At 44.2% G+C, this 12,989-nt stretch overlaps 1 protein-coding gene across 1 annotated transcript; it reads right to left on the bottom strand.

Moving 5' to 3' along the window:
• Nucleotides 1-9,411: 9,411 nt before the first annotated feature.
• Nucleotides 9,412-11,531, bottom strand: LOC137793570 (trichohyalin-like). Its single transcript, XM_068589826.1, has one exon. The coding sequence runs from the start codon at nt 11,465-11,467 to the stop codon at nt 9,497-9,499; it is 1,971 nt and encodes a 656-aa protein (XP_068445927.1). The 5' UTR covers nt 11,468-11,531; the 3' UTR covers nt 9,412-9,496.
• Nucleotides 11,532-12,989: the final 1,458 nt, after the last annotated feature.

The raw sequence follows: 12,989 nt of genomic DNA, 5'->3' as shown, positions 1-12,989 counted from the left end.
CACAGATGAGGATCGGCGCTCCAGCCGGACTCCTCCGAGCAGAGCGCTGGAACAAGAGCGTCGACGCCTCAGCGTCACCACATGTCTGCACGTGAACTCTCACAGAGAGACCGAGTGCATCAATAATCTCCTCAGAGTGCAGAACTAACTAGGCCGAGGCTTTTCTTTTTCATTTTAAAAGACTTTCACCAAATGAAGTTGCGTCAGGAATCAAAATGAACAGCGTCCCAGAGCTGATCCAATAAATTGCTTTGAAACACAGACGACGACACGTGGGACCCGTTGTGGGACGACCAGACCGAGTACACAAACGATACTAATGAGTAAGGCATCCAGAGCCCATCAGGCGTTGATAGACATTCGGTGCGAGGAGTTTTTATGGCACCTTTTTTCTCTGCCAATTACACGGAGAGGAACTTTCAAACACCTCGAGCTCGACGAGACGTCCGTGAAGTGAAGAAAAGGCCACGTCGTGGACGAGAAGCGGGAAACATTTGTTGGAAAGTGTTAGAAAATAATAATGTCTGCCTCGGTGGGGGAAAAAAAACAACCTCAGTGAGGCTTGAACATATGCTGGAGACAACTGTGGAGGAAGGCAGCAGGAGGGTCGGGGGCTGGAGGTCACGACCCCTTAAGTGAGCTCGCACGAGAGCATCAAGCCATCTGCTTTATGCTAATGCCTCATTTACACGAATAAGTGGTGGACACACACAGATGTTTAACTTGTGCTGAAACTAAAGACTGCAAATGAGGATGAACTCCGAAAAGAAAAACCTGAACCAGTTTAGAGCATCAAAAACGATGACGAAGCAGAAGCTCGAGACCAGCGACGCCTCCAGAGCTTCTGAACTCGCGTCTCGCCTTCTTTGTCCTTTTCTTTCAGTGGCGATAATCAATATTTTGATCAGAACAACGCGTGACATTGGGGGAAAACAAGCGGTTGCTGGCCGTGACAAAGACCTACGAGGGGCTATGAGGTACATTCATCTGATTGGTGGAATTTTAGCTTCTGCGCCGCAAATAAAGACATCAGCCAATCACATTGGAGGGAATAGACCAACGGACGACGATCTGTCAGCCGTGAGACAACTGCTAGACCAAGACCTCCACCCGGACCCAGTGGACCATGTCTGGGTCGGTCTGAGTGATGTGGGCCGTTGCAGCAGTAGGAAATCTGTCATCTGAGATATTATTTCTGGTAACATCTAACAAACGCATTGTTGACGTGCTCGTGAACACAAAACAATGAGAGTACAGAGAACTCGTGATGACGACTTCAAAGTCAAAGCGAGGATGCCGTTCATCTACGCGGAAGAACGAGGAGCAGAGCAACAATTTGCAGAAAGTTCATCGATCCCGCTTTGAGTGGAGCAACACAACAGGAAGCCAATTAAAGGCCCGTTTGGTTCTGAGCCGTTATTTTGGGGTTTGATTTGATTGGCTCGGGTATAGAAATGTGCTGCTGCTCCTCAGACTCCCGGCCAGCCAGCCGGCGGTCGCTGCTGTTAGCGGTTAGCACTGACGGAAGAAAGGATTACCGCAGTGAATCTTCTCATCCTCGGCCTCCTGCGGAGTCACTGCCCGTCTGCTTGAGGCCGGAGCTCCAGAGCAGCTCAACGCTGCTCCAGCAACTGTGAGGAACCCACAGAGACCTGGTGCTCTACGCCTCTGGGTCCGGTCAGAACCAGTGATGAGGTAGAAACAGCGTAGTGCAAGCGCGTAGCTTATGGAGCGGATATTATTCAAAGTTACGTGATATGATTATGATTATGAGTCCATTATGACCAAGCAATGGTGGACAATATTATGACTGTTATGCATCGTCAAGCAGGAAAGTTTACTCAGGGTGTTAAAAAAAATAATAATAATCCTTGCATTGTTTTATTATGTTGTTTTGAATTGATATTTTGTTGCCTTTTGTTACGTTGTTAGCGTTACGTTGTTAGCGTTACGTTGTTAGCGTTACGTTGTTAGCGTTACGTTGTTAGCGTTACGTTGTTAGTACTACAGTTGTTAGTACTACAGTTGTTGGTTGCTAGCGTTTCGTTCTTGGCGTTTTGTTCTTGGCGTTTCATCGTTGGCGTTTCGTTGTTTCCTTATTAGTTCGACACAAACCATGATCCTTCACCACTTGGCCTTCTGCGTTTCTGCACAGCGCTCCACGCCTGCAGGGAAAAGATGACCAAATCCAGCCCTTTGAACAAATGACCAATGTTGTCGTTTTTCCACCCGAACCTGAGAAGTTGTTTTCATCAGCAGCAGGATAATGATCACTCGCTCTCACTGTAACTGATCCACCTGAGCGGTGGTCCTTTTTTAATTAGCTTGCGGTTCTTTTTGCTGGAGGCCTGCAGCTGTTTCCACAGATGCATGTCATTAACGTAATTCAGTTTTCATACACGACAGCATAACATCGGCCCACGCAGGAAAGTGAATCGACTAATGGAAGCAACGAGTTCAACGGATCACTTTCCCCGACACGGTTGTTCAAACTAACGACACATGCTGCGGTCGCTGCAGCTCTGACCACCGGACCAGAAACATGTGACATGACAGGAAAGTTTTGAAGTGGAAAGAAAGCAAAGTGCTGATTTTTATAGATGAACAACAATTTTTTTCTTCTAATTATTCCATTTTACTGTAAGCAGACGAAGTGAACAGGTCTGGATGACATCTTTTAAAGTAAAACTCTGGACACAAATCCCATAAACTGACCTGTCTGACCATGATTTCAAGGTTTAACTCACATTTTCTAGCTTCACGGAACAAGTTGGCTTCCACTGACTGTTCACGCACAGCACACTGGAGCTCATTAAAAGGAAAACACACAGTTTCAGGTAGCGCCAATTAAAAGTTTGTGCCCCATAACCTATGAGGTGATGACATGTGTGTAACTTGGTGTCGCGGCTGAACAAAACTCGGCTGTTAAATCAAAAAATGACTTTTTTTAATTGTTCCCTACTTTGTATGCTGGGCAACATTTCTTCACATCCACCGAGTTCGATTTTTAGTTTGCCAGTTTGTCAACTGGACTACGGGAAAACTACTTGTACTTACTAAAAAACTATATATATATATATATATATATATATGTATATATATATATATATATATATATATATATATATATATATATATATATATATATATACACATATATATATATATATATATACATGCTCAACTCTTGTCACACAATGGCCTGATGAACCTAAAGACCTCGACCCCAGAGTTAGACATTGGCTTATTAACTGTGTTTTATATGATTTTCCAATAATAATGATAATAACGTAATTCATCCGTCACAGTATTGCACATCTTTAGGACACCGTTCATTCATCTATTAGTGTGTTTGTGTAACCCTCAAACGTATTTCCTAATTGCTTGTTATTTTTCATCATTATAAACGATGTTTAAGTTCGAATCATAACCCAAAAGATTTGGTATTCATGTTTTTAAGGACACACCCGGTTCCTGGCCGAGTTGTCCATCATCAGCTTCCTACTTTAGTCAATAACACGGCACAAGATGACCAAGAAACAAAAGAGAACAAACATCCAATTCCTCGCCGGTAGACTTTGTTAGATTTCCTGTGGCGTCTTTGCTGCATGGCCTCTCTCTCTTTCTCGTTTCTTTCCACGATCACCTGAAGGCGAAGAAGACAACGACCACCCATTTTTTTCCTCTCTCCAAGGATCGTATATCGCATGAGGATCCATTTGCAGCTTTCAGGTTCATTCTCAAAACACAGCCATACGTCACCTCCTGTGGTTCTCCCCTCCGGGCGTGATAGCACCTCCGGGACAAACGATGGTGATGGCCTTCTTCTCACCAGGTGGTTTTTTGGGGGCGACCTTCACTCAACAACCCGGGTCATCGCGGCCCCGGGGTCTGCGGCCGCCTCGGTGCAACCCGGACATCTTTTGTCTCTCGGCGGGGACTTTTCCAGCTGTGCACAAGCGAATTCCTCTGGAGGTCCGGCAGATTGTTATCCGCCCTCCACCTGGACGGCTTAGCTGGCGAGGCAGACGGCGCCTCGGCTTTTCTACGTTCAACGGACGGAGGAAAAAAGAATCACTCAAGGTTAAATGAGCCGGGGAGCCTCAAAGACATCTTTCACTGAATGTTTAACCTTTTTATCTCATTTTGAAAATTCCATGTAATTAAGAATGTATTCGTATTATTAGCCCTTGATTGCAGAGCCATATACACAGTGATACACAACATGTATAATTTGACAACTTGCATGAAATGAATGGGTACTCTGCCGTTGTGAAGGATGGATTCCTTTAGTGGAGTAATTGCGCGTGTCCCTTAAATATGAGCTTCAATAATCTTCTTCATTTGAATCCACCTCCCGATGGTGTTTGGAGTGAACACTCGTGCCCTCATGGAGTTGCCTTCTCATATTGGCGGAGAGATGGAACAGACACGGGGAGAAGATAATGACCGAGGACGGACGACTGTAAAGGAACATGACTCGGCAGGGAATTCAATTCATTTCCATACTTTCTCCCCGTTCTCCCGAAGCCTCTTTGAGTCTTTGGCAAAGTCTGTCTTCGATGTACTTCTTGGCCGGTCGTCTGACCCACGGGGACAAGGTTATGCTTCTGGGTCGCGTGGCGCCGCGAGCGTCGCTGGAAGGGAGAATCTGGTGCACAGACTTTCTCTCTGAAACTTTAATTGACATATTTGAATGTTTAAGCAGAATAAACTACGATGAGAAATGAGGTCAAGCTCTCTTCTGAAAACCTGGTTTCGGTGGGGCTTTGAGCTCAATGCTACCTTTAGCATGCTGACATGCTCACAATGGCAACGCTAACATGCTAACGCTAAATAAGTCTGATTGATAGAAGTGTATGATGAAATGTCTCTAGTTTACGACTAAATCCAGTGAGAAGTAAATTGAAGTTCATTGAGTAGATTATGCTCAGTCCGCCTCGTAGCACCGGGGATTAACTGAGGGTTCAGCGTCTTGCTCAAGGGCGCTTCAACATGCAAACTATCGGCAGCCGAGAGATGGAACCGGCGAGCTTGTGCTTCAGGACGAGCGCTCTCCTCACGCGACAGCCGCACAACTTGCATTAACTTGTAGATGTTGTGTGTCGGTTTGTAGCGTTTTGAACGTCTTCGTAGCGACTTTGTGTCTCTTCATCGTCGTGTTGTGTTTCTTTGTGGTTTATTTGCCCCTTTTCATAGTCGTAAGTCTCTTTGTGCTAATTCTTCTCTCTTTTCTTCTGCCCAGGCGGCTCAGCAGCCCCAGAGACGAGGTGAAGGTCACATGTCTGCTGCCGCCGTTTGGAAACGCTGCACAAATCTGAGCATCTTAATCTGGAATGTCACATCTCAATACAGAGGAGGAACGAGGTCGAGCTGTTTAAATGTCAGTTATATTTGTATGAAAGAAAGCAGATATCGATCTATTGTGCTTGGTGCATATATATATATATATATATATATATATATATATATATATATATATATATATATATATATAAATATATATATATATATATATAAAAGACTTTTCAGCTTCTGACTCACCAATACGTCATAAGAACCATGGTAGAAAGTGCATTTTGTCTCCGTAGATAGGTGCTGCTTTAAAGGGTCACTTTGATATTTTGAATACTTTGACACCCAGTACAATAATTTGTGTTACTGGTCCAGTACTAAAGTACACGTTGTAGTCTGAGAAACGAGTACTTTTAGCAGACATGTACTTGTACTTTGATGGAGAAGAGTCGGCCCAAAGCCATCTTTCTTCTCAATTCTGGGCCTATTTTTAAACATCTTTGTCCTCATCCATCCGTCTATAGATATATAGTATCGACCCTGTACAGTAAGGCTGTCAATCATGGGGAGGCAAAATATATATATATATATCCTTTTTATCAAGGCACTTTATGGAATAACACATACATCACCTTATTGAGGAAACCGTCCGTCTATATACTACTTGTCCTTTGTAACAGTCTCTTCACACTGAGTGCATGTCTTCCATCGTGTTTCCAGTCTACTCTACTCTGATTTCATTTCCTGCGTCACAGGATCACGATGTTTTCATGTTTTCATTTCTTTCTCTTTTGGCCGCAGACGCTCATCGACCTCACGGCTGCTGTTACTGTGATCAATGTGTTCACCCGGTTTAGTTTCCTTTCCCGTGGTGATGAACTCCACCGAGGCTGAAGGAAGTGCAGCGGTCGCTCAGGTGCTCCAGATGTTTCTGCTTTTTAAATACAAAAAAATCCACAGAGCTGGAGGAGTTTATTGTGACGAGCGACGCCAAGAACTGTGATTTATAAAGTCTGACCTCAAATGTAACTGTGCTGCACTTGTGATCCATGAAAAGGCCGCAAGAGGCGTAAGAGCAGCACGACGCCGAGTAACTACACACACACCCACACACACACACACACACACACACACACACACACATCATGTATACGGACACATTTCAAATATGTCTGCTCCCTGAGGCATTTTGGGAAAGCATAGAAACACACTCACACACACCAGATCTTTATGGCTTTTAAGCTTTGAAAAAAGTTTTATCGAAGCGTTAGGACACACACACACACTAACACACACACTTACACACATTACCTGTTGCTTGAACGAGTGTTTGAAAGGCGAAAGGCGATCCATCACACACGTTGAGTGAACAACAACTGGCTCGTTGAAAATACGCCTTCAAAAGAAAAGTCTCTCGGGGAAGTTCTGGAAAGACATTTTGTCCTCAAAGTTTTTCTTTCAAAAGTTACTGAGACAAGCGGATATCCTCCTCCCCTATACACACACACACACACACACACACACACACACACACACACGCACACACACACACACACACACACGCACACACACACACACACACACACACTAACTTCTCTGCAGCTCTTCTTGTCGTTCACCTCGGTTGTAAAATCCCTCGAAAGGCCAACAAATTAAAAATATAACCACACGGTTCACAGATGTAAAAGTTGTTTCAAACATTGTAATTACAATAAAATAAAACAAAATAATTTGTATTAAAGCTGCACAGACGAGCGTCACGTTTGTGCGGCTTTCTGTGTGCATGACTTTTGTCTTATTTTGTGTAGAATCCAACGACAAGAATCAAGAATAACGGGATGGAATTGAGGCCGTTTCCTACCGAGCTAAAAGTCTCTCACAGAACTTTAAATAAGGAATAGTGTGTGTGTGTGTGTGTGTGTGTGTGTGTGTGTGTGTGTGTGTGTGTGTGTGTGTGTGTGTGTGTGTGTGTGTGTGTGCATGTGTGTGTGTGTGTGTGTGTGTCCGTCTTAAAAGGAGAAAGCAGTCATGGCGGCCAAAATAATGGACTGACTTTGAATAGAAAAAATAAAGAAGAATGGAGTGAGGTCAGGTTGTGCGACATGCGAGATGGGAGAGTCCATTTGGAGAGAGGAAGGCTGTAAGTGGCCGCATCTCACACACACACACACACACACACACACACACACACACACACACACTCACACACAGACACACAATTGCAGGCTATGAGTAATCCTCCACCACTCTGTTGCGAACATACACAAATCCCTCCCTCCCGCTACACACACACACTGCTACACACACACACACACACACACACTGCTACACACATACACACACACACACACACATACACACACACACACACACACACACACACACACACACACACACACACACACACACAGGCCATTAGGGCTCCCTACCTGCACTGAACTTCAGGAATGATTGATAGAGCTTTCACTGCACCAAACAGTCTGTTTAGTCATACTGATTGCCCTGCATGCGTTTGTGTGAGTGTGTGTGTGTGTGTGTGTGTGTGTGTGTTTGTGTGTGTACGCGCACATGTGTTTGTGTGCATTTGTTCCATGTGTTGTTCTTTTTCTCTCTCTAATAGCCACTGCAGGAAGGGAGCAGCGCATTCTGATCCTGCTTCATGCCGTCAATGTGTTTTTAAGAGTGTGTAGCAAAAGTGTGTGTGTGCGTGTGTGTATGCGTGCGTGTGCGTGCGTGTGTTTCTTCGGGACTGAAACAATACTTCACGGTTAAAGTTGCAATGTCACATTTGAATGAATGATGACCCGTTGCCACTCTCACTTCAGGGTGTGCACAAATTCACAGAGCACACACAGACAGACACACACACTACCACCCACACACACACACACACACACAGACAGACACACACACTACCACCCACACACACACAGACAGACACACACACTACCACCCCCACACACACACACAGACAGACAGACACACACACTACCACCCACCCACACACACACAAAGACAGACACACACAGACACACTGGTACTGAGCGAGGAGGGGACGGCAGAGAGACAGAGAGGTGAAAGAGGAATGAGAGGGAGGAGAAAACAAGATGGCCGACATGAGGTTTGTGTGTATTTGTCATCACCGACACCCCGAATGTGTCGCAACACATCAGGATACTTACAAATCCGAAGGATGAGGTTAACGTTAGGTTGTTTTTATTTTATCAGCGTCTGTTAATGTTTCCTGTTGTCACTGAAGGACGACAGCAAAAGAGATGCAATGATCATATATACACACATATATCATCTGGATCCATCTTTTGTTGTCAATAATAACCAGGATGCTCTCTCAGACCTCTGTAACGACCAGCTCTCAGCGTAATAACGGAGCATATTCACAACAGAACGACACACACACACACACACACGTCGCCCTTATTTCCTCCACTAAATATACACCAAGTGAATAAATAAGACTCTCCTCCGGCGTCGTGTTTCAGGGACTGAATCAGTTTTCTGATGACATGGTTCAAGCTACGAGCCGCTAAGCTTATTAGCCTGGCTGAGTGTGTTAGTGCGAGTGTGTTGTGTGTTCACACACCTGGACGGCTGCCGGCGAGGAAGAGCCCGGTACTGGTGGCTTTATGGGTATTGAGTGAAGTTTGGCCCAGATTGCAGGAAAAATGTCTGGAGGAGTCAGAGTGACCGAGGAGGCGGAGCCTAAAAGCTGCTGAGCAGAAACTCACAGTCTAACAAAAAATATTTGACTTTTAATACTTTTTGTTTTTAAACGAGATTAGAGGAAAGGGAGAAAATCAAGACTTTACTACCAAAACAGTGGACCACCACATGATGTTCATTTGATAAGATGAATATTTATTGTTTATGAATGGCATCCAAGTAGATTTTGTTCTTTTAAAGAATTTGTTATTTTTATTTTCGACAACAATTACAGAGGAAACTAAGCTTAGATGCATTTATAAAATTATATATATATATATATATATATATATATATATATATATATATATATATATATATATATATATACATATATGTTATATGTAATATATGTATTATTTATGTATCATAAATATATATTACCTAACACAAGTGTCATTTTTTAATTTTTTTTTAATTTTTCAAGCACAAAAAAGACGGGCAGTTTCGGTGACAAAAACCAGCGTGAAAGCCAAAGCGTCTATTCCTTTGTCGTGGGGATCTTCAGCAACATCAGTTCTGACCGGAGTTCATCAATCTCCTTCATCTTCAGCGTCAGAAGAATGCGAAGCGTCTGCAACTCATCACACGAGGCTTCCTCCCTCTGGAAAGCGTTGATCTGCTCTCTGGCAAACAAGCGCTTTTCAATCAGGACCATGTTCTTCGCCTCCTGGACTTCTTGATCCAGATCCTTGTTTCGTTGCCTCAAAGACTCGGTCTCAGACATCAACGCGTCACTGGGGCCTTGGAAGACCTCGACACCTGTCTGAACAATTTTTAATTCCTGCACTCCTTGTGGGCAAGCCAGAGCCTCGCGCCTCTTGGCCTCCTCTCCATCACGCAATTCTTTGATGAGCTCCTGGACTCTTTGTTCCAGGGCTTCATTTTGCTCATGTAACGTCTTCTTTTCTTCTATCGCCTCGTTATGAACTCGTTCCAAGTCTCTGAGTTGGAGCTGAGCGTTTTGCTCCGGGAGAGTTTCATTGTCCCTTACGCTCTGCAAATGCAAGATCATGTCTTTGGCCTCCTGGAGTTCTTGCCTCAAAGACTTGCTGTCGGACATCAACGCGTCATTGGGGCTTTGGAAGACCTCGACATCTGTCTGAACACTTTTGAATTCCTGCACTCCTTGTGGGCAAGCCAGAGCCTCGCGCCTCTTGGCCTCCTCTCCGTCACGCAATTCTTTGATGAGTTCCTGGACTCTTTGTTCCAGGGCTTCATTTTGCTCATGTAGCGTCTTCTTTTCTTCAATCGCCTCGTTATGAACTCGTTCCAAGTCTCTGAGTTGGAGGTGAGCGTTTTGCTCCGGGAGAGTTTCATTGTCCCTTACGCTCTGCAAATGCAACATCATGTCCTTGGCCTCCTGGAGTTCTTGTTCCAGGGCCTGGTTTTCTTGTTGGATACGACTGTAGTCTTGTCTTAAGCTCTCTTGAAGCTCTTGTTGAACAACCTGGTGCTGCTCAAGCTCTACCTGGCAAGCCACGTCCTTCTGCACCAAGGCATCCTCTCCGTCACGCGACCTTCCGTCAAGCTCCATCACTTCCTGTTGATCCCCCTCAAAATCATGTCTCCTGGCCTCCATGCAAACCGTTCTCTTGAACTCTGCGACTTCTAGTTCCAGGTCCCCGTTCCGTTTGTGGATGGACTGGTTTTCTCGCCCCAACTCATCCAAGATCTGTTCATATCTTTGGACGAGTGTCCTGACCTGAGCTTGTTCCTGAAGAGGTATATTTTCTTCTTCTTCATCTTCAGGCGGCGTATCTACACGATCGTCAAACTGCTCTGGCAGGTTTTGTTGGGTTTCCTCAACGTCTCTTTCAACGCACAGCTTTTGCAGTCTTTTGAGATCGTTTTCGTATTGCAACCTTCGGGTCATGTGGTGATTTTCCAGTTGCAACTGAATTGTCTTTTTTCTCAAAGACTGGTTTTCTTCAGTCAGCGCCTGTGTTTTGAGTCGAGCGACCTCGCGGTCCTGCAGGTTTGCGTCTTGCTGCAGGACTTGTTTTTGCAGCATGTCGCATTGCTGCGCCATGATCTCTTTTTCTCTCTTGCTGTTCAGGTTCATCTTTTTTATTGTTTGCTGCAAAGTATGCTTCTTGTTTTCCAAGTCAGTATTCTGTTTGTTGAGGATCTCAATTTTGGACAGAGCCTCGCTCAAAGCCTTGGATTTTTCAACCATATTCTCCCTTTCTCTCCAAAAAGCCTCCCAATCAGAGCGCATTGACTCAACGTCTTTGGTGAGGGCCTCGTTTTGGCTGCGAAACCTCTCGTTCTCAATTTGAAGCGCCTTTTTCCTCGAAGATCTACAACACGTAAATCTTGATTCAAAGTCCTCAAGGATTTTGCGGAGGTCCTCGTTCTCTCGCTGGAGGTCGTTCTTGTCTCGACGGATGGTGACATTCTCATCTCTCAGAGCCTGGAGAGCGGCATTCGGCTCTGAATGAGTCGCCATTTCTGTTTCTGTCAATATGACACGTCTGTACTCAGGACGTCAACGGTGTGTAGAGTTTAAAAGGTGGAGTGAGTTCTTACTAACCTGCAAAAAGGCTTTGATGTTCTGTGACGTCATGTACCATGTGACTTCAACATTCCACCAAAAATACATTCTTTAATTCGGATAATTAGTTGATGAAACGATCTTGAAATTCAGAAATTCTATATTTTTTCCAAAGATGATACTATTATGAAAGTCAAAGTTCCCTTTTCCCCTCCATCTTTCTCCCCCTCCATCGTCTCATTGGTCATTCAGTCCCAGGATACATGTTCATGTTCGTTAATAATGAACCTTTCCTTAAGTACTAACAATACATTTGAATTGGAACCATTATCTGCCATCAGGTTGCAGTTTGTCCCGGCCACTGAGACTGGGGTAGAGAAAAATAAATTACAGCTCATTTCTAAATGTACGATGTTGTGTGTAGCATTACAATATGAATGCTGTGTTCAATATTCATGATCAACATTTCGCCGCTGATATGATTACGCTCGCACAATTTAATATCTTAAGCTTCTCTTTAGTCGTGGTCGTCCCCCCGTGGTGAGAATCCAGGGTATTTTGGTACAACGTCTCTCTCTTTTTGGATGCCAACCGTCCCATTGTTGTCCAGAGTTTCTGGAAGTGAAGCAGCCAAGACGAGGGGATAAGCTCCTCAAGCCCCTCTCTCTATTCTGACACACACACACACACACACACACACACACACGCACACGCACACACACACACGCACACACACACACACACGACGGTGCACATGAACAAAGAGCATGCGGATGATGTGAGCGGGCACGAGTACGCGGGTTTAATTCTGCGGCGTGTCACGCTGGACGCTGGTCGGCGTTTCTGCTGCGTGGGATTAAAGAACGCCTTTAAAAAAAGATGGAAGTGTGCGGAGCGGCAGGAGAACTGGAAGGCTGACGTTAATCTTTCCGCCCGTCGCTTCGCTTTTCAGCAAACACTCTCTCGAAAACACACACGGTGCCCAGAGACGGACCTCAGCTGTCAGATTAAAAACTAAATAAAAAAAGAGCAGATACATTTTATTTTTTTCTTGTATTTTATTTGCTGAGATATTTCTAAGCACTTTACAAAGTTTCAACATGTAAATGTGAGCTGAAACAAAGCACGCTATGAATTTATTTATTTCTACCAGAGTTAGATGTCAACATTCAACCTCCATGGAATTAAACGTGTGTGTGTGTGTGTGTGTGTGTGTGTGTGTGTGTGTGTTCTCACTTAATCAGTTGATACCGTCTGAAAAAAAACAGGATGTTATTTTTCGAATTCGGTGTGAACTGAAACAACACGCTGAACGATACTTGTGGCGTTGACCTTTTATTTGTGTGAAACTTAATACCACATTGTAAAAATATGGTTCCAAATTATAATAACTATTTTCATAAAAGTGCAAAACATATTGGCTTTTTATTTAAATCAAGTTAAAGCATTCTTTGTGCAGAATTGCCCATTTCAGAAT

Source organism: Clinocottus analis, unplaced genomic scaffold, assembly GCF_023055335.1.
Source record: "Clinocottus analis isolate CAN_PGR_092001 unplaced genomic scaffold, fCliAna1.0.p SCAF_10, whole genome shotgun sequence".
Lineage (NCBI taxonomy): Eukaryota > Metazoa > Chordata > Actinopteri > Perciformes > Cottidae > Clinocottus > Clinocottus analis.
This window is presented reverse-complemented; position numbering and strand designations above follow the sequence as displayed.

Coding starts and splice junctions, on each gene's coding strand:
- LOC137793570 (XM_068589826.1), bottom strand. CDS start 11,467: ATGGCGACTCATTCAGAGCCGAATGCCGCTCTCCAGGCTCTGAGAGAT.